At 40.2% G+C, this 21900-nt stretch overlaps 1 protein-coding gene across 2 annotated transcripts in view; it reads left to right on the top strand.

Annotated features, from left to right (window-relative positions):
* The first annotated feature begins 4796 nt into the window (after positions 1-4796).
* Positions 4797-21900, top strand: part of PRMT3 (protein arginine methyltransferase 3) — a 61786-nt gene continuing 44682 nt past the window's right edge. The window contains exons 1-8 of one of the 2 annotated variants that reach the window (XM_069804089.1): positions 4797-5097; positions 5186-5321; positions 6057-6139; positions 7521-7570; positions 8912-9014; positions 10626-10779; positions 13428-13569; positions 16708-16773. In XM_069804089.1, the coding sequence (XP_069660190.1) occupies positions 5064-5097; positions 5186-5321; positions 6057-6139; positions 7521-7570; positions 8912-9014; positions 10626-10779; positions 13428-13569; positions 16708-16773 (768 nt within the window). In that variant the 5' untranslated portion in view covers positions 4797-5063. The remainder of the gene's footprint in view (positions 5098-5185; positions 5322-6056; positions 6140-7520; positions 7571-8911; positions 9015-10625; positions 10780-13427; positions 13570-16707; positions 16774-21900) is intronic. The other variant, XM_069804088.1, reaches the window with a different exon arrangement.

The following is a 21900-nucleotide window of genomic DNA, read 5'->3' as shown; positions in this document are numbered from 1 at the left end:
CTGAAGATCAGCGATTTCCTAAGCCTCTGAGCTTTTTTTTTTTTTTTGTTAACCTTGTCTGATTGGAGTTCTCTCAGTTGGATCTCAGTGGTCTGTAGCACCTGAAATTGTCCTGTGTTCCTCAAGCTGCTGCACAATGCACATTTTATGGAGGCACTTCTGTAGGTGCATAAATATATTTTGTCTCAAGGTAGTATCCCTCCTTTTTCTACACTGTAGACCTGCCCTAATTGCAGACACTGGTTTTGCTCAATCCTTCATTGAAAATGGTCACTCACAGTATGTGTACCAACAGTGCTACATTTCTGGCTGTACATTCCTGCTATTTGCCATTCCTCAAAGCTGCTGACTGAATAGCACTGAAGTGCACTGGTTTAACTAGCCTGTCTGATAGAGACTGAACATCAGAGAAAACAAAACAGCCCATCTAATCAGTTTGCTGATCTGATGCAAGAAAACGGGGGAGAATGTGATATTTGTATTCCCTTTGCCTTTCTGACAGCTTGAGAAATGCTGCTTTAATGTTAAAGCAGGGAAAATAGACAAAGAATGGAGGGAACTAAAAATTATCTGTGTAACATGCTGAGTCCCATACTTTGTAACATAACCCTAACCCGAGTTCCAGGGTGAGCTTTTGTTAAAAACAAATCAAAACCAACCAAAATCCCCAAACCAAACCAAACAAAAACCCCCAAATAAAAAAATCCCCCCAAACCAAACCTGCCCCTGCCCAGATGAAAATTGTTTTGCAGCCCTCACTTTCCTTTAGGCAGTGCCTTCCAGCCCCACTTCAGCTGCATTGCTTTCTACCTCAGGCTTAAACCTAGCCCTACCTTCAGGGTGAGCCCTACGCAGGATCCCCTGGGCTTTGCCTAGATGAAAAATATTTCAGTCAGTTATCTTAGTTCAGAATTATACTAAGGGGAATATGGCCATCATCTTACGAAACTTTTAAACTGACTGAACAGGTAAATTCAGAACAGCAATTCTGCTTTCAATATCACTCATTTTTCCTGGTGATAAGAATAAAAAGTATTTTTGGACTACAGCTTGTCCTTTCTGTATACTAATAGGCACTCAAATTTTCTGATTTATGTTTCATTTAAATCTTTCCAAGCTCTTAATTATTTTAACAGAGTCTAAATTCACCCTTCAGCTGAGAGGGTAATAAAGGTGTAAGATCACCACTGGCATTAATGATGCTTTACTTGCAGTGATGCCCTTCTGCAAAATGTGAGGTTTCTGTACCTCCTCCCGTTGCACCTATTACTGCTACAGCTATGCTTTTCATTGCTGTGGGATGTTGGGAAGCGACAGCTTTGTGAGAACCTCCTGAAGATTGCTGCACATCTTAAAGACTTAATGAAAAAGCCACTATCTGCTTTTAGGCTGCTTTCTACAAAGAGTTTGCTTCATTAATTTAATAAAAATGCAACAAACTGGGGTAGGAGGACTGAGCGTAAGAGAGTATTTGCGATCATACTCTGTGCTTTTGGGAGTGTCGTTCTTGGCACTTAAATGTAGCAGGCTGGGTTTAGTATCCAAGGAGTGTAGTGTAAAATTTCAGACAGTTTGGACTTTCTAGATAGAAAACACTTTTGAAAAATTGTGTTGAGTTTCACGGTTCTGTGCAGTTGTCTGTTTTGTTGGCAACCCTGAGTGGTTAAAATTGAAAAAATATAACTGACTACACAACTGACTAAGAAATAATTTTGTTTCTTAATATTAATTTTTAAACATGTTCTCTTTTTTTCTAATATATTTTACACAGGGTAAAGTAACAGCCATGTAATAATAGTTTGCTCAAAAATGTTTCATTTGTTTCCTACACAATTTCTATTAACGTACTTTCTTTGCTTTTGAATAATGACAAGCACTGTGGTCACAAAGGAGTGACGCAGGTAGGGGATAAAGCTACACATGCTTGGAAATCCAGATGAAACAAAGCCCGCAAACGATATGTTGGTACCATATTTTGTGTGCAAAATCCCTCTAACAGCATCCCCAGTGTTGTGCTTCCAGATCTGGAAAAAAGTTTGAAATGCAGTAAAAAATTGTAAATATTTGAAGTTTCTTCCCCTTGGCCCGGATTATGAAATAGTAATCCATTACATTGTAAATCTTCCTGTACCATGCAAATCCCTTTACAAGGATTAGGAGATTGTAACAAAGATGATCATATTTCAAGAGGTACCGGTGTAAGTTATACACTTCTGCAAGGATTTCATACAGTCTTCACCCAACATGTTATATACGCTGACCCAAATGAACAGGTGCTTTACATTTATTGAGAATCTTAATTCAAGCAATAATAAAAGAGAAGATTTGGTTACAAGGCTGTACGGCACATTCGGTCCGTTGCTCTCCGAGTGGACTCAACAATAGCTGAGGGTGTGCAATGGAGCAAAGACTATGCAATCAGTGACCCCTTGCCCCTTTGGTGGGGGAGAATTTCAGTAAAACACAAAGAAGCTGCTGTTTCTGCTTTTGCTGCTATCAGCCCCGGCACTACTGACAGAGCAGTGGCTGTTAAATCTATTTCTGCGATTAGCTGCTTGATCAAGAGCAGAGGAAAAGTATGTTTTATCATTCTGCATCACTTCTGTTTCTTTCATGGGATCAGACCCTACTTTAGGAGAATAAGGTAGAAGCATCTGACTTGCCTAGATTTCTTCCGCACACTAAGGGTATGCAGTATTTTGCCAGCATTTTGCACTAATTCTAGTTCAATGAGTAATACTGAGTCACTACGTAAGGAAAAAAATTCCACGAGAAGCATTGGTTTACACCCCTAAGTAGCGTTTGCGGAATGGGTGTTAACTTGTCATACCTACAGAAGTAATTCTGAAGGGATATGGAATTTAGAAACAAAACACAAAACAGAATTTGCGAAGGAGTCTGATTTAGTAGCTCTTGGATCCTTTTTCAAACCTGTCATTCTGGTTTTCTCTAAAACCAGTTTCTGTATTTACATTTTTCAAGTCCCTTTGGATTTGCCTATAACTAGGCAAGCCTAATCTGTTTAATTAGTACCGTACTTAAAAACCTTCTTTGTTAGCTTTGAGAGATAGGAGGGTAAGCGAAAGGGAAAATTAAGCTACATGGGACAGATTTACAAGTACAGATTAGAAATCAGAGATCGTAATCTGGACAAGTAAATTCAGACTTTCAGGTTTCCTTCTTGAATTCTGCACCGCCCTGTTTTGGTTTTTTTTTTTTCTTACCAATCAGTTAAAATCTCTGTATTTTTCTGTTCAGCAAAGACCACCGAATTTGCACTCTAAAAATGAGACTAGAATCTGACCCTTGGTTCCACCCCTCTGGAAATGACCAAAACCTGCAATGATAATAATGCTAGTGGTCCCTCTGTTGAGCAACAATTAAGTATCATGTACTAATCAGCACTTGGTACCTTCACTTATGCCGAGTGCTACATAATGAGATTGAGTGCTGTTGCAGGTTAAACCTTTGTAAAATACATATTGTGTAGAATAGCTTCTTATGAAAAACAAGATTGGAGATGAAAAGAGAGGAGACTATTGCCATGTCTGCCTTGGCAAATAGTGTGGTACAGCAAGTGTAGCAAAACATTTGGTGCTGAAAACCCGGTACTTGGATGCTTCAAGATTTTAACTTTGGGCTAGCAGCTGTAGTTTGGTCCCATGACCTGCAGTCCTGGAGCAGTCTGGTAGTTTCATTTGAAAAAGGAACCCATCTGATGTGTTGTGAGACCACACTGTGATGCGGACCAAAGCATGGGAAGTAGGGGAGTTTGGCAAATCAGCTTTTAAAGGACACGTTGGATCTCCTGAACTGAAGTGCCAAGGCAGAGGCACCCTAACATTTCTAACTGAATGGGCAAAGAAAAAAGAATTATATGTAACCTACTCACAGATATCTGATTTGATCAAAAAGTACAAGATGTTATTTAAAAATGACTATAGCTTTTTGCGAGGCTGGATCATTTGTTTTATTAATTTGACATATATAAATCCATGTATGATGTCTGAGGAGGTGCAGTTGTCTAACAGCAGTGATGAGATATGGGAGATTTCTTAAGTGTGTCATGTTAGGAAATAGACTGTACCCTTGTTTGGTTATGAGACACCACACAAATAACAGTATTTGGCCACCTGATTCAGACCAGTGCCAACAGGATGCACAGCATGCCTCTGCTCTTGCCACTATAGAAGGTAGTCAGATTCAAGGCGAAACAGTAATTTCATTGTTTTTGGAGATATTTGTAGTAGCACAGATGTGAATTTATCACTTTGAGGGTACAAATTGGAAAAATTCTAGCTTTGACATTTCCTCCACCACGTCCTATTTAGGAGCACCATGTGAAGCAGTGGAAAGGCACCATTTGGTTCTGAAGAGATGCATGTTTCTGTCAGGCTGGAAATGAAGAGAGAAAACAAAGGCAGTTCGGTAACCTACCTAGAATGTCAAATACTATCTTCTTCAGATGATGACCCTCGAGCTTTGTTTTTCTATGTAATTTTTTTAAACCACTTTTTAACTTCTGCATTTGAACGAGGCCCTCGGTTATAAAAGCCTGCTGCTAAACTTTGTTTAAAAGCTGATATTCACGTGTTATTTCCTTTAACTCTCCCATCGCAGCCGCGCTATTTGCAGGCAAGAGAAACCCGGCTGCCAGCCACCTGCCAAGCGCACAGAGTACGATCCCACCTCCAAGCAGCCGTAAATCTCTCATATTTTAGCCTGGCTGAGGGTGTGACCCTTTACCCACCTGCCTGCTTTTCCCTTCTGTGGGGCTACCACGCATGAACAGCCGAGGCTGCGGGCAGGTGGGAGCAGAGCGGACGGGGACGCTGCTGCCTCCCCCCCTGCTCCACAGCTCGGCCCCCCACAAGATGGCGCCGGCGCCGCTCCCGCGCCTTTGAAGAACAACGGTCGGGTGTCGCCGCTCCCCGGGACCGGAGGACCCCGCCAGGGGGCGCTCTAACCCTCTCGGGCCCGCCCCCCTCCCCCTGCGCGCTGACGTACGCCGGCGGGGCGGGGCGTCCGCCCGGAAGCGACACACGTGGGGCGGCGGCGGGGCCATGGCTTCCCGGGCGGCGGGAGCCGCTCCCGCAGGTGGGTCTGTCAGCCTCTTCCTCCTCCTCTCTTCTTTCCCTACTCCCTCCCTCCGCTCCGTAACGGTCCCCTGCTCTCTGCTCCGCAGGGGCCGGCGGGCCGCCCGCCGAGGAGGAGATGCCCGAGCTGTCCGACGGCGAGGAGGCCTGGGAGGAGGAGGAGGAGGAGGAGGAGGAGGAAGGCGCCGCCGAGGGCCTGCGGACCCGCTGCCTCTTCTGCGACAGGTGGGGCGGCGGGGGGAGCCCCGAGGGCCGCGCTGTGCTCCCCCCCGCCCGGCCGAGGGGCCTCCTGAGGCGCGGTGGTACCCGCGGAGGCCTTGGCAGAAGGGGGGTGGGGTGCGAGCGCCCAAACTTTGCCGGCGGGAGGCGGCCACGTCGGAAAAATAAGTAGCACGTAGTTTGTAACAGCGCTCTGTAGCGTGTTGAACTTACCTACCGCCTCTCTAGAGCTAAGGGTCTGCGAAATCCTGACTGCAGGAGGGAGTAATGGGGAAAGCGGATAATTCCTCTCTCCTCACCCTGAAGCAGTATGGCAGCTTCTCTCTCGAATTCTTTTTGTCATCTTCTCCCATCGTCAGTAAATAGATGAGATTTTTATTTTGGTGCAGCAGATCTAGCTGGCCGGCTCACCTCATGTATGTGTGGTTCATAGATTGCGGGTTTAATGCTGTCTTTGCTCTCAAGGAGTTTTTGAAAGTTAACGGGGTTTGTGGTTTTGTCAAACAAAATTTTTAGGTTTATTACCTTTTGTTGCAAAATGTTCTGCAAACAAGGTAGGAGCTTCTTTGTGAGGTATGCGAGCAAGCAGGTGTCTGTTCATCCTTTCTCAAAGGCAAAAATGATGTGTTCTGAACACATTGCCTAGCAGGTCAGAACAGAGCATATAAAAATGTATAAAATATAAAGAGTGTTAACAACATATGTGTTAATGCTGCATGTTTAATAATTTGTTATTTACAGGTTGTTTAGTTCTGCTGAAGGTGTATTCTCCCACTGCAAGGCAGAGCATCAGTTTAATGTTTGTGATGTGATCAAGAAACACGGTAAGTTTTTTTTTTTCACGACTTGTCATTTCCTTCTGCATATCAGCATCTCATTTAAAATGAATTGCAAAGATTAGCTTGTTTCTAACCGATTTCCTTGTTGTAGCTGAAGATTCAAAGATTGAATAAGATAAGCTATTGTAGGAAAACGCTTATATGTTACCTTAATGCTGCCTATTTCCCTGATGCTTTATCTATTGGTAAAGCTCTTGATTAGTAACAAAAGTAAGATTGATCTCTGCTGGCTTGTGCTGAGTCCCCACTGCCTACCTGATCGACCTGAGCCAGCCCACTGCATGCTGGAGTAAGAGCTATTTACCTGATCGATTGGGAGCTTTGGCCTGACTAGCGATACTGTTGTTGGGCTCAGGAGCTTAGCAGAGACCCAAGTGGATGTATCTACCCAAAGGTCAAGTAACTGGGCTGTACTGCTGGTGTCTTTTAAGGGGCTGTTTGCAGTCTTGGCTTACGTTCCCTGAGGTGATCATAGGAAGGTGTACCCCTCGACGTCTGTTTCATTCTTTCCAGTTGAAGTGTGAGGTTGCCTTTCACTTGAAGCTGCTATCTATTTAGACCAAGATGGTGACTGAAGGAAGGTACATATAGGAGGATGTATGTGAAGTGGGGGTGGCTTTGGAAGAGTTGGGTAAGTGCTGAACTACTGAGCCTGAAATCCACGTCTTGCTGCATATAGAGGAAAACTGGAAAGCAAGGGAAGGGTAACAGTCTTGGAGAAACAGAATTTTAAGAGCGTGCTCTAAAAAGGAGAGAGAGATACGGGGATGGGAACCGCACGAAGCATTTAGAAATCTGCACGTAAAATTGTAAGCTCTCATCTGTTTTCTGTATAAAATCCAATGGAAATCCAATGTCCTCACCATTCTTGACAAGAGTACGTAATTCTATTTAAACTACTGTTATTTCAGAGCAAGGTGGCAGTTTTAGATCAATATTGGTGTGTAATCTTGATGAGTAGGATCAATTTGTATTTTATTAAATGAAAGCTAAAATTATGAACAAAGCAGCACAACATTTAAAATATCAGCAAGGTAGCTAGTAGGAGATAAATGTGGCTGTCCTGATGTACTTGCTTGCCAAATGAATGAAATCCTTGTTCATAGGCTATTTTCCATTCTTAATTTGCAGCAAATGTATTTGTCCTGAGGGCGAGAATTTCCTAGTTTAGTCCTAAAGAGAAGAAAAATGTAAATGGAAAACTTAAGATAGGAAGACTGCACTAGATAATGATGTATACCCCAAGGGGAAGCTGGCCAATTGAACAAGTAATTAGTATTCATATCATTGTAAAATGCTTGTGGGTTTTCTGTAATGCAAGGTCTCTCTTTTTTTTTCTTTTTTTTTCTTCTTTCTGTCTTTCCAGGACTTGATTTTTATGGATACATTAAACTAATAAACTTTGTTAGATTAAAGGTAGGTGTGCCACATAGTACTTCTGTAATCTAAGTCTGAAGAATGGAAAATCAAAATGCTGTGTTTTCAATTTGCCCTTTTTTAATAACTGTATGAAATTTTATATTTCTAGAAATAAGAAATTACAGGAATTAAAGCAGCTATTGGTTTATTTAGATGTGGAGTTGTTTTTATTTTAAATACATTTATTTAATGTGAATTTTATTGTTTCCAGAAGAGGATGTTCAGACTTGCAGAAAGCCTATGCTATGTAGTATCACATTGTTTTGTAAATTCATCTCGGCCTTTGACTCTGCTGTTGCGCTCCAGTAATGAGTTCGCTTCTTGATAACTGAAGTTTGTCAGTCCTCGCGTGTGTGTTGGTGCAAAAGAGTCTTTCCTGGGGTTGTGAGCTGGCCAGACCCCCAGTGCGCTGTTAGTAAGAACAACACCTGGTCCCTTACATCGCAGAACCTAAAATTAATCTCTGCTAAAATGATAGCAGAAATGGGACAGTCGATGGGAACCTGCAGTTTTAATTTAGGTATGGTTATGTTTTGTGTATTCTGTGACTTTTAAGGAGCAACCAAAGAACACGCTTTGAAGTTTATGTTTAGACTTAATACCATCTTATGTAATTAAGCATTTTTAACTTAAATCTTCAAATATTTATTTAAACTCTCAAATAGTTATTCAAGGCATAACTAGCTACGCAGAGTAAACACCGAAATGGAAAACCCAAAGTCCAGTATCTGACCTCTCCTTTCTTGACAAAGTATTAACTGGCCGGATGCAAACTGGAGACAATATAGCATTTCTGACATTTGTCCCTACAGCGCTGTTTGTGTAAAAACATTTGGCATGATTAGTATCTTGGCTTTATTGATTAGCCCTGTTGTAAGCTATGGGTCTGACACAGTCAAACACCTGAGTAAACTTGCTTCCTGATAGCAGTGTAATTCTCCAAGTATCCTTCAATGTCTGTCAATCTGCTGTGCTTTACTGCTTGTACTGAATTCCTTGATCCTGTAGTTTTCTGGGCTTTGGGACCCAGACTAGCTCAGAGGTGTAGTTTTATGCTGTGCTCTGGTCACCGTGGTGGTAGTGTCTGTTATGCTAAGGTAAGTACTCATTGTCAGAGTCAGGTTGGAAGCTAGAATTTCATTTCGTCGCTGTTCTCATTAGTCATGCTTTGCAGTAGTATCTTTCTCAGCCTTTGCTACACAAAGTATCAGGTTATTTTATTAATAATCTATTTATTTTAATGGGTGGAAGAACAGATATTTGCTTTATTTTCTTGAATGAAATCAAAGGGCTGGTGTTTTCAAAGAAACTTAGCTTACATGCTCTTCTTCTGTCTAGAAACCAACAGGAGCATATTTGAGTTGTCTCAACAGCCCGCTGCCTTGGGAAGGAGAGGAGTATTTGAAACCAGAGCTAGAAGATGACCTCCTACTTCAATTTGGTAAACAAATACGTTTCAGTATGACTGTACTGCGTTGTGGGGTAAATGTGGTATTGGCAGAGTTCGTGTCACGTGAAGCATCGTCACTATTATTCAGTTGACTTAGGTACATGAGAAAGTCCATGTACTAGCTGAAGTCACACTCTGAAATTTTTACCACATGTTATATGTTAGTTTTTAATGACTGAGATTTTTATAGCTGTATGTAATAATTAAGCAGATCAAAGAGGCACTCTACTTAAGCTTCATCGCAAGATTTATGAAGCTTTTAAAGTTTCTAAATATAGGTATTTAAAATCAGATGCATTTTTGTATGCTATAAGAAAGGATTGAGTAATTTGCTTTGTTGAAAATACCTCCATCTTTTATACAGGTTGCATTTTGGACCAACGAAGCGTAGGATACTACAGTTACACAGAAGAGTTCTGCTTTCTTAGTGGTTCTAGGGCTCAGTGCAAGCAGCCTTAGGTTCTCTCTCATGACAGTTTATCAGGTGGTTTTGAGAGAATTCAGTTTGAGTTTTGAAATTTTTGCTGCCTGTGATCCTTCCACTCTCTTCCTATTTTGCACTTGATTGTACACCTGTCTTTCACCTAAACTGTAAGGTATTTAGGACTTGTGGATTTTTTTTCTCTGTACAGTCTGGGATGCAGTTTTGCCCTTTATGTGAGCCCTGCTGCACCACAGCAGAGATAATGTGTGGTAGAGGACATCGGTTGGTTACTTAAGGGATTTCACGTTTCGCTGTATCGGCTCTTTCCCAATGTGTGCTCTTTGCCCAAGCTATAGACTTTTGGAGATGCTTTGAGGTGCCGTTGCGGTTGCCTAAAGGGTTGTGAGTGTCATCTGAACCTTTGAAATCTTATTTTAAGTATCTGTGCTTTGTTTCAGTCCCATAGCCCAAATAGTCAGTCTTCCATGATTAAAAGGAGTAGGTAAATGTTTTTTGGTTTTTTTTAAATGAAGTCTTTTGCCCAATAAGCTGGCAGTAACTTCTTACTATATCCAAAACCACAGTAGCACCATTTTGTTATCCACTGACGTCTGTTGAAATCATCAGCTGAATTTAGCAAGAGGTGAATGGGATGTAGTGCTGAGTCTGAGTTTTGGTAGTTAAAAAGCACTACTTCATGTCGATTCATTCTGCTTATGCTCTTTTGTGTGTTCATAAGCTTTATAAAAGACCAAGGTATTGGTTTGAAAATTAAGAGTTAATGTCTAATTATTAAGAAAAAAGTGTGTATACCTTCTTACCTTTTACCACGACCCTCAACAGCCCTTTTAGCCTCAGGATAACATAACTGGAAAAATAGAGGAACCTAACGTCTCTTTTATCAATAATCAAACACTGGTATGTAAAGAAGCCTGAATTCTGGATTTATTTGCTTTGTTAACTTAGAGCTTGCTTCTAGCATACTAGCTTTTACTGAGTAGTATTGTGTTCTACGGTTAGTCCCATCAAATTCAGTGATGCTTCTTGTAAGACAGACTACTTTTACAAATCATCCAAAGGCACAAGTAGCAACGCTGAAAACGTCATATGTTTATGAGCTGCAGTGAAGCAATATGTGACTGGTAGGTGAGGTTTTTTTTTTATCCCTGTTTCATCAGATATAGAAGATCTTTGTGAACCTGTGAATGTTTTGCCTTCTAATGGTTTAAGTGATACCCTGGTGCTCCTTGAACAATTAAAACGTGCAGAACACAGAGCAAGACTTGCAGAAGCAGCCTTGGCTAGAGCACAAGATGATCTTCAAAAAATGAAGTAAGTGTTTGAACTGAAGTTTTGTTTGGTTTTTTTTATTATTTGATGTGTTTTAGGTGAGTTGAGATGTTCATGTTTAAAGACCAAGAGAAATTCAAAGAAGTGGTAGAATGTAACTATGGAGTAAAACTCATGACTTGTGTTGGGCCTGTAGGTTTGACTTTTATTTTGTAGATGATTAGTAAAACCTGCACAAAACTTGCACAAATTGAAAGAGCAAAGTATGCTTACAAAAGCTAAATAAGCACATGGCCCAGAAACGTGTATTTGGCTTCAGACCACTCTTTGTTTTGGAAAACTTGGGGTTTTTTTTCCTGTGTGTCTTCTTGTCCTATTCTTGTTCCCTTCTTTTTCATTTAAAAGAAAGAAAAACCTTTTTAGGTAATCAGTTGCAATTTCTTCACAGCTCTCTAAACTTCAATCAGGCTTATATAGATTTCTTTTTGAGGTTAGTGTATCAAATTATCTGCTGTTGTAAAAGGGAGCCTTTACTTTTTCTTTGTCAATGCAGGCTTTTCAATTCATCAGGGATTGGCTGGCAGCAAAAATAGGCAGATGTAGATCTGATGAAGCAGCACAGTTTTAAATTATAGACAGATGAACCAATTGTGTTGTAGTAGTCTACATGCTGTAATTCACAGTGATGGTGATTCATGCTGGAGATTACTTCACTGAAAGAGACCATCTACACGTGTTTCCTTTCAGGTAAACCTCTGTGAAGTAAAGATAGCTTGGAAGTCTGATGTGGAGTGAGAATAGTGTACAGGACCTTAATCTACAGTAACCTGTTTTTCTATTGTTTTCTGTCATGGAAGTAGATTTATACTGGTATTTGGCATGCTGGTTGGCTGGCTTCAGCTTCTGGGGTTCCAGGAGCTTTGTCATGCTATACCTGTCCACAGAGACTTCTTGGGAGACTGAGTAACTGTAACTTCTTTCAGTTGCAACGTGATTATATTATGCAGGTCTTACTCACTAAGATGTGGAAAAAGTATTTCAAGTTTTTTAATGACTGCCTGTTCAGGATCAGTCAAGCAGCTCCTTAGAGATTGTTGCCTTCTGAGCCCGGGCATAACAGTATGAGGCCACTCACTAGTTGCGTATAAAATAATTTCTGCGGAAATGTTTTTCCAAGTTTGCTAGGCTGAGTAGACTTGTAGAATCAGGAGAATTGAAAGGTGTACAAAGGAAAGAGAGGTAGCTGGAGGCCTCGTGACATCGTTTCCCCCCGCAAATGGTAACAGTTCTATGAATCAGGTCACCTCTAGCATTTGATGTAATCTAGAGATGTAAGAGCATGGCTTGTATGTCCTGAATTTTTTTAATCTGTCCCCTGTTGAGAGATGACGGCTTTTGTTTTTACTTATCTTTTTTTCTTCTGGATTAAAAAGACAGGAGGGCAGCTCTGTCTCTAGAGTTTGTTTGATACTTGTGTGCATAGGCTGGAGGAGCTATTGGCTGAATCCATTTTAAATAAATTGAAATGTAAAATTGGGTTAAATCTTACAAAATGCTAATTACACTTAATTGTATGTCGTAGAATCTATTTTTTTGTATGTTTCAATTTTTATCATTTTGATATTTACCTAAAAGTAAGGAAAATGCAAACTGCCATGGGTGAAGAGCGATATTAAAAATAAGACCTTACCTGTACATCAGCATGTATAGGAAGTTTCTGATATTGAGAAATTTCTAATATGAATCCCCTTACCACCTGCTCTTCCCCATCCAAACTAGTTAATCAGGGACTGAAATAGTATTTTTGGTTTTGTTGTTCTATAAGGAGGGTACTGCTAATGAGATGTTACGTACAGCTTCTGTATGCTAAGTTCCTATTTAAGAAAGTATGACCACCGTTGAAGGTGAGCTTTGGCTGCTTCGGAGAGGTCTAGGATGCAAGTTCTGCTGATGTTGGACTGTAGACCCTCAGAGGAATATTGTCTGGCTGAAGCACATTTGCTTTTTCACTTCATTGCGGGTATAGTAGGAGCTGTTTGCTTGTCAGCTTTTAATAGTGATTTCATGGTAAAAACCTTGATTTGTGTATTTTGTCATCAAAACTTCTTTGAGAAATGAGAAGAGGATGTGAGTATTAGGAATGCAGGGCCACGGAGGAGGAAAAACAGTGTGAAATTCAAGTAATAAATTGAATTTTAAGCTCTGGTTTGTTTCTACGCAAGTGCTTCTGTTTTAAAGTACTTTCTTCTACTTTCCATTATTCACGCGGTGTTTTGCGGTTTGTAGTTCTTGTGCTGTTTGGTGTATTGAGTCCGAATCTGCGTTACGCAGCCTAAAACACACGGTCCCAGCTTTTGTACTGGCAAGCGCAAAACAGATGATACCTCCTTAAAAACAGAAACAAAGTCCGAACGTTTTACTGCTGATATTTGCTGGTCGAAAGCAGAAAGTGGTCACTGCGGGAGGGTGATGGAGGGAGAATGGTGGTGCAGCAGCCTGGAGGAGCCGGCAGAGGGGGGCTGTGCACCCTTAAACCTGGTCCCATTGTTGTCAAAGCCCCTGTGCAGCCTGGAGCCCTCTTTTTTTTTTTTTTTTTTTTTTTCCAGCCCCTTCTCCCCCCACCCCTACCCCCGCCTCCTTTTCTTGGCCCCATAAACATGTCTCAAGGGTATATTTCAAATTGATTACAGACAATTTGCACAGGATTTTGTGATGAACGCAGATGTCGGGAGCAGCTCGTCATCCAGCGCCATTGCAGACCTTCACGAGGATGAGGATGGCGTTTACTTCAGCTCCTATGGGCATTATGGGATACACGAAGAGATGCTAAAGGTTAGAAAGTCATCTCAACTGCATCTTAGTAGGACTAAAGAGGAAAGATGTAATGAAGTGGGCTGTGTGCCCGTACATATACTGCAGAGCAGCTGCATTTTTAACCCTTTTTATACATGATAGTTTTTTCCTAGGAGTTGGGTTGAGAGATCTCTTTTCAGTTTTATTTCCTTTGTATAAATGCTGTTTACGGGAAGCCTTAGGAACATAAAATCATTTACTCTACAGATAGGCTTGAAACTGTATTACGATATCTGTACTACGACCTTACCTTGCCAAAAGCAGCTTTTTCCTGGGTGCTTAAAAGATAAAGGCTAAAACATGGTACAGACAGTGAATATTTTTCTTCAGTTTATATTTTCCTAACAATTGAAATTAGTTAGGCAAAACAATTTCTCAAATATTTTGGTTTCCTGCTGCACTAGGTAAACAGCAATTGTTGGCATTTGTGCACAGTCTAGTGTATTGATAACATGACATTGAACAGTTTGAAAAATTGTGTGCTCCCTTTGTATGATAAAGATAAAAAATTAATGCTTAAAACTCTTCAAAGGCAAACCTGTGTATGCCCTTTTAACTTAAAAAAAAAAACCCCCAAATGCAAACCCCAGCAACTTATAATTGACACGTAAATCGAAATCTCTTAATGCTTACTTTTAGAGAAAGTATCATAGTTGTGAAATTCATAAACAGTTTTACCGTTTTCACGTAGAAATAAATAAAATTCCTGCCCAGTGTAGAGATAGAATACGGAGTTGTGAAGTGACTTTGTCCTTATAGGTAGCATATAAAGTTTTCTGCTTTGTAAATGATTTAGTGGCCCCAATGTAGAAATACACGTGAATCTGTGTCAAGAATAGTGTAAGCATGAGGTTAATTTTAAGGGGGGCCGTGTGAGGGGTGGGTGTTACAGAAGCGCAGAGAAGTTTGCGGAAGTAGAAGAATGTTTTCCAAAATGTATAGTCTAGAGAAATATAATTTATGTTTTGAAGGTAAATAAAAATGATAGACGTTTGAGTTTGCAGTTCTTTAAAGGTGTTTGAGATGTTATAGGCTATAGGATGAGGAAGCCTTTCTGTTTGCTAATAGTTTATAATAATTCTCCATCTCTGCACAAGGAGATTGGTAAAAAATTGTATTTTATTGGTTTAAGGAAATGTTTGTCAGAATGCTTTTAAGAAGACTTTTGACTTTCCTTAACGTAGGAGAACAATTGCTTTTTATCATGCATGCATTGAATTTTTTCCTATGTGCGAGATGTTCGCTTAGATTTTTTTTTTATGTCTACCTTATTTATATAAATATAGTGGCTTGCTACATTGAAACTTTTAAGAAAGGAGTCTTGCTGTCTGAATTTTAAGTCTGTCTCTGACACTGTTCAGTTTTGAAACCTTTTTTTTCTTATGCCTGGTAGTGGTAGGATGAAGTTTCAGTTTGGTTTCTTTGCTGCAAATACTTCAGAGATGGGTGAAGAGTATTGTTACTTAACTCTGGCCAAATGGCTAGTCTTTCCCTTGCTCTGTTTTTTTGCTTGAGAATTTCTTGACTATCATCTTTGATAAATTTCCTTACCAGTTTATTTAAAAACAAAACAAAAAAAGCATTACATTGAAATGGCGAGTGAGAGAATGGGGTTGATGAAGAGAGAGACCTGAAGTGAATGACCATGGCTTGCTCGAGCAGCAGTGCATATAGTAGAGGCAGCAGCTAGAATTGTATTGATTAAGTTGGGGCAGTGCTGAGGCAACGTGAGTGGGCAGGACGCAAGGCTGAAAGCTTTCTGGCTGACTGCTTTCTCGATTGATGCCGAACGTTCTGATTTTTATTTTTTTTCTTTCCAAACTTTTTTGGTTGTTTCAGCAAAGCCTATTATGTACTGCAATAGAGGTGAAGTACTAAAAATAGTTGCTCTGAATATAACGTCATAGTAAACCAATATGATTTTTAAAGGATGACTATTTCTTTTATTCATGTTAATTATGTATAATTTTAAAGGACAATTTTCTAAAATCATCCCTAAATGTTTCTTTGGGCTCTCTGTGTGTGTGATAATCCTCCTAAACTTAAAACCAGATTTTAGGATTTTCAAGCCTCAAGATAATTCGTCTCCAGAATCTTTATAAACATACCCTATGTTCTCAGTATCCATTTTTTATCTTGTTTTTCTAATAAAATAGACTGTGTTCTTTCTCACTGGAGAAAATTTCTTTATTTTCTGTATTATTTCTAAAAATTCTTACCTGCCACAGTAGAAAAATATTAACTTAAATATAGGCAATGGGATTTTGTACTTCAGTATTATTTATAGGCTTGTCTTCACTAGATAAAAATAGCTTAACATTTTTCTTTTAATTTGCTCTAACACTTGAACTGTAAGAGCAATTCCAAACCCTATACTTGGCTGTCAATTTGCGTACCTGCTGATGCATATTAAGAGAACCAATGTTTTAATAGATGGCTTTGCTGGTAGATTGAGCTATACTGCTAGCTTTCATATACTAAGATACTATAAATATTTAGTTATAGGCTTGAAAACATTCCAGCTTCTCAGGTCATGTTGTATTACAGTTAAGTTTGTTTATTATATTGGGCTTTCATAGAATGGACTGTACAGCTGCAATTACTAGCTTGTTGTCAGGCTTGCAAAATTGCAGTTTGTTCAGAAATAGAAAAGGTTAATCTGATCCATAACTTATTTTTGAAGGAATCTGTCTCACAGGAGTGTCAGAATAAAATGATACAAAATGTTTTGTGAACTCGTGACTCAAAATTTTTACCATTGTATAGAAGGTTGTTATGTAAAGTTGTTGCAGTATTGCCACTCTATTACTGCTATTCCTAGAAAGTGGTGAAGAGGTATTAAGAAGCTTGAAACATCCAAAATCAAATGCAGCAGGTTAGGAAACTGTAAGCTAATTTCTTATTTTTCCTCCAGAGGCTCAGCTGGCTTCATTTGTAAACACAATAAATTCTGAAAGAATATCGTATGGGAAGTGTGGTGATTGCAGAGCCTGCATAAGTATGGTAGCCACAAAACATCTTTAGGCTAAGTTAAAAAGCAAGGTTTTCAACATTTTTGAACTATATACTGTACCTAAGTAGAAGAAAATGAATGCTTTTTTATTCTTTAAATCATAGGATAAAGTGCGTACAGAAAGCTATCGTGACTTCATGTATCAAAACCCACATATCTTCAAGGACAAGGTAGGTAAAACAGATCAGAAAATAGAATAATTTCTGCGCTTTATTTTTTCTCAAGTGGTAGAAATCCTTCAGGTTGGCTACTCTGTAGCTTTGGGAATGGAATATCACACTGACAAGATTTGATTTAATGTACTCTGGCTTTATGAGGTGATAGAGTGCTATTCAGCTGCTGGAGGGTGCAAAGTGCTGATAACAGAAGTGCTGATCGCTATTGTCATTGTTCTGTGTGCCATGTCGGGATGTTCATTAATTATGTTGGCGGGGTTAAGTTGAGTCTTTCTTGTCCAGTATATTAAGTGGAATCTATCTTAGAGGGTCTCTTTACCAGAATTTAAGTGAATTTCAATTTGTGCCTGATACAATAAAAACATCTACAAGCACTGTGTAATTAGAACTGGGGAAGAATTCATACGCAGCTGATTTACTGAATTAGTGTAGCTGAGTCTCTCCAGACCAGGTTATTATTAAGGGACTTAGAACCAGGAACTAGTATTTCACTTGCAGTGAGAAGAGATTGCACTGACGTTTATTTACGATCTTACTGTGGTTATCACCCCTGCTCAGTCGTGATCCTCCTGTCTTCTGTATTTCTGCTGGCTATTTCTGATGAGTTTGTTGTGTTCTGAGTTACGCTGTGCAGCCTTCTGTTCTGGATTAGCTTTCCTCTGTTTAGTGCTTACCATTCTTAAGCTGCGTATGGACATTTCTTAGTGTGAAACCGGGATGTCTAGGTTTATGGAAGGCAATCACTGTTGATTTTTATTTTGGTTTTGATTGAGACTTCGATAATACAAGGCTTCAGAATAGTTGTGGTAGTAATAAAAGTGCACCCATCTGATAACTCCTCAGTTGGAAACGGTGCTAGGTACAGTTTTGTCGTAGGCGGGAGGTACTTCAAGGTGCATACTCTTTGTATGCCTTACCTTGGTTTTCTTTTGGCAGCTACAGCAGAAGAATATTAGGAAAAGAGTTTTCTTCCTTTTTTGCTTCAATCCATGTCATAAGCCTGTTGCTACTGAACATTTCTAAGCTCTTCAGTTATAATGAGAGAATGAGCAAAAGTGTTGTAGAAGCATCATGCTACCAGCTCCTTAAACGGTGAGCGGCTCATCCAACAAAGTAGAGAGATCAATAAAGGAGAGAGAACTTTTCTGGGAAAAATTCAGTTTCACAGGTGCCCCTAAAATTGATAGCTGCAGGTTTTCACAGGGTGAGACTGATCTTACTAAGTTATGTGGAATGTGTGTCCTAGTGGAACAGTAATTTTTCAGAATTGGTTGTATTTCTCCTCTGGTGTGTGGACCTGTTGGTAACATTCGAAACAAAACATGGATGAACTGTTACAGACAAGGTTGCTTCAGCCCCAGCTGTCGATGGACTTGCTCAGCAAACAGGTAGAGAATGTGTGTGCTTACTCTGGTTTTGCTTCACGTGAAAGCATTCAACTTCTAAAGAAAAGCTTGTCTATTCTCACAACATCTACAAACTGGTTTCTAAACATGGTGTTTTTACAGTAGTTTTTTTGATCAAGATTACCTCAAATTCGTAGTGTATCCAAACCCATCGTGGTGTGTTGAGGTTGAATGAAAGGAAAGTTTCTCAATTGCTTTGAGTTCCCAACAGCTTCAATCCAGGTGACCAGTGCCCCACTTAACTTCTGTGTCTGATTAAATGTTGGTGTAGCTTTCACTTGGTACTCTGGTAAGGAGAATATATCGGATTTTTTTTAGAGATCTGGCTTTGAAGTGACATCTGTTACAGACCGCTGCTGAAGGAACTGTTAAGATGTTTTGCTTAATTTATGTATCATATGATGCTCTCGGAACCATATTAATGAGTGAAACTTCAACTTGAGGAAATAGGCTGTTTTCCCTTAATGTTTGATTACAATTTCAAAAAAACAGTGAGTAAAAGTCCTATACTGTATTTCCCAGAACTCCCATATGGTATTCCTCCCTAGAAGGTTGGGAGGAGCTTGTTCAAAGAGCTTAATTGGTATTACTAGTTTTTGATGCAAATCTGCAGTATCCCAAAGAGGTGTGATTGCACTGTAACAGATGATAACAGAATATCTAGTTTTGTTTATTATGCATACTTTATTCAGAACCAGCCAATTGGTTTGTTCTCTCTCAGCTTTCTAAAGAAATTATGAAAACTCGAATGAATCCTGCTTGCTGCCTTTATTTTTAACCTGTCAGATGTACTTGAGATGAGAATAGGACAATTTAGATTACCTAGCAGGAGTAGTTAAGGTGGCCTTACTCAGTAAAAGGATATGTGATCCATTTTTACAGCAAGAGTATTTTTTGGTGTAAAGATAATTGATTGGAAAAAGCACTGTTGCCATGCTTAGTTTTTGTTGTAGAATAGAAGTCTGAGGCAGGCATCAATGCCATATTGAGAAAAAATGAGTTTTTAAACATGATTCCTACTAGAAGTTCATCGATGGAATTAATTGGCCAAATTACCAGACCTCCTGTTTTTCTGAATTTGAAGTAATTTTTTTCTGTTACTAAAAGTAGAATATCAGTTTTGATTAGACTGCAGAGAAGGATGTGATGCTGCAGTATATTATGGTATAGTCAAATCGCCAGTCCAGCTGCTCCAGATCTCTGGTGAGAGGCCATATGTGATCACCGCAAGAATGCGTTAGCTGTAGACCCTTGTCCTTAGGCTAATTGGTGATCATTCTGCTTGTCTTTCCGTTCCTCAGATGTGTTCCAGCTTGTATATTTTCTCTCCTGTGTCTTTTTCTCCACCCCCATCCCCTGCCTAAGGCTAGATGAGTTCCATCTGGGTTTTTAAGTGACCAGGGCAGCTGTCCAAAGTGGTGTCTGTTTTGATTTTTTTCCAATTTGTGGTGATTGCTCTCTTTCATGCAACTGTACATCAAGATCATTCTTTCACAGAGGTTTATTTTTGGCTCTGACTTCCAGCTTTCATGGCTCAGCAATTTTGTTAACTGCCATGGGTAAAGTGTTAGAATAGATGATGTTAGGGGGTGTGAGATTTCAGCAGCTGCGAGAACATTGATTTTTACTTTCTATTCCTGTCTCTAGAGGAATTCAGCCTAGGGATTTCTGTAGCCATTACATACTCACATGTAACTTGTGAGTGAGTTGTAGAATTGACTCCTATTGGAACATAGCTGCAAATAGTTGCAGGTGGAACAAGTAACTCTGTAACGTCCATGGCCGGCCTCTACACAAGATGCTGTAAAAAATTCATCCTGCTAGTGTTTTTTAGTCTGATTCCAGATTGTAAGTTGCTCTATCGAGACAGGTGGCAGTCAACTCTTCAGTCATTGCTTCCCAGTACGCTACAGCAGAAGCTCACTTACGCTGTGCTGCTAAGGATAAATGGCTATTTTTATTCATGCTGGCTTCAGAATCATTGTTCTGTGTCCGTCATCAGAACGTAGAGAACTGTAGGCAAGGGAAGGCAAGCAGACTTAATATGCAGAGCATTCAAGTATTTACTGTGATGATGTTAGGTGAAATTTAAAAGTGCACATGCAAGTTTTTGTTGCGCCAAGGCAAGAATGCTCAGTAGCTCATAAGCTAGAAAGTTTGTCAGTACGGTGCATTATTGCCTTGAAATACTTTGTAAAAGGGGGTTATAATTCTCAAGTGTGGGATTGATTACTGAGTGATTTGATGCCTGCCTTAGAAAAAAATTTCATGTAATGAAAGCTGTGAGGAGGATAGTTTTTACAACACTGGGTGCTGTGCTAAGGAGAGACAGTGAAATAAGTTAGTGTTCGTTTGTAAGAAATGATTTTTATGACTAGTAATTCTGACTCAATGTTCTTGTTACCTTAGAAGTGTTTTAGTAAGTTGCTCTTACTGTCTTGTTTAGGTCTTTTGTATGGGAAAGGAAGACTGTCTTTACAGTTCGGATTCTGTTAATGCTTAAATGCTATGCGTGATACGAGTGACTATGTAGTGTTTATGAAACTTTTTTGATTTTCAGATTTCAGAACATTTTTGGGTTTCGTGCTCAGAATTTTTTAACGCCATTAGTAAAGCTTAATTATATTAAGTAGATGTCCAACAATAAGACCGCTGATGATCTGGCTAATGCAACAGAATGCACCCTCGGCAAATTCGCAGGTGATGCAAAACTGGGAGGAGTGCTTGATGCACTGCGTGGTTGTGCTGTCCTTCAGAAGGACCTCCACAGGCTGGAGAAATGGGCCAACGGGGGTCCTGTGCAGAGGGCTCGGGCAATCAAAGAGCGTTGCAGAATCCTGCAGAGGAGAGGGAAGAATAACCCCACGCATCAACAGAGGCGGTGGCCCTACGGGCTGGAAAGCAGCTTTGTAGAAAAAAACGTGGGGGTCCCGGTCAACGCCAAGTTGACCGTGAGCCAGCAACACACACCCTTGTGGCAAAACCAGCCTGCTGGGCTGCGTTAAGAAGAAGACTTGTCACCAGCAGGTCGAGAGAGATGCGGCTTCTCTGGTACCGCAGGGAGATGGCTTCTGGAGCGCTGTGCCCAGTCCTGGGCTCCCCAGCGTGAGAGCGAGCTGAATGGAGTGGGGCGAGTCCAGTGGAAGACGGCAAAGGTGCTGCAGGGACCGGAGCATCTGTGATGTAGGGAGAGGCTGAAAGAGCTGGGGTGGTGTTGTCTGGAGAAGAGGAGGCTCAGGGGAGATCTTCTCCGTGCGTACAAGTGCCTGGGGTGTGGGCAACTGAAGAGTGGCACGCGTTGCCCAGAGAGGTTGTAGAGTCTCTATCCTAGGAGGTGTTCGGAAGCCATCCGAACGCGGTCCTGAGCGACCTGCTCTAGTTGACGCTGCTTTGAGCAGGGGGTTGGACTAAGTGATCTCCAGAGGTTCCTTTCAACTTCAACAATTCTGTGTTTCTGTGAAAACATCAAACGTGAAACTCGTAGCTTAAAAATCTACTGTAACACATTCAAGATTAAAAGTGTTAGTTTTTAAGCTGTTGAGAAGTTTCCAGCAGTGAGAAGAAATATACTATGGTGATGTTGAGGCCTGAACAAGGGCACTTGGTAAAATGCCTGCTTTATGAAGTTCAACACTGCTGGCAGCTCAACTCTACTTACTAATATAGTTGGTATTATTTTCTTAGTAGCTTTGCGTTTTTAAACTTTTAAATCTTC

Source organism: Haliaeetus albicilla, chromosome 16 (genome assembly GCF_947461875.1).
Source record: "Haliaeetus albicilla chromosome 16, bHalAlb1.1, whole genome shotgun sequence".
NCBI lineage: Eukaryota > Metazoa > Chordata > Aves > Accipitriformes > Accipitridae > Haliaeetus > Haliaeetus albicilla.
Note: the sequence above shows the minus strand (reverse complement) of the source record. Positions and strands in the feature narration are given on the sequence as shown.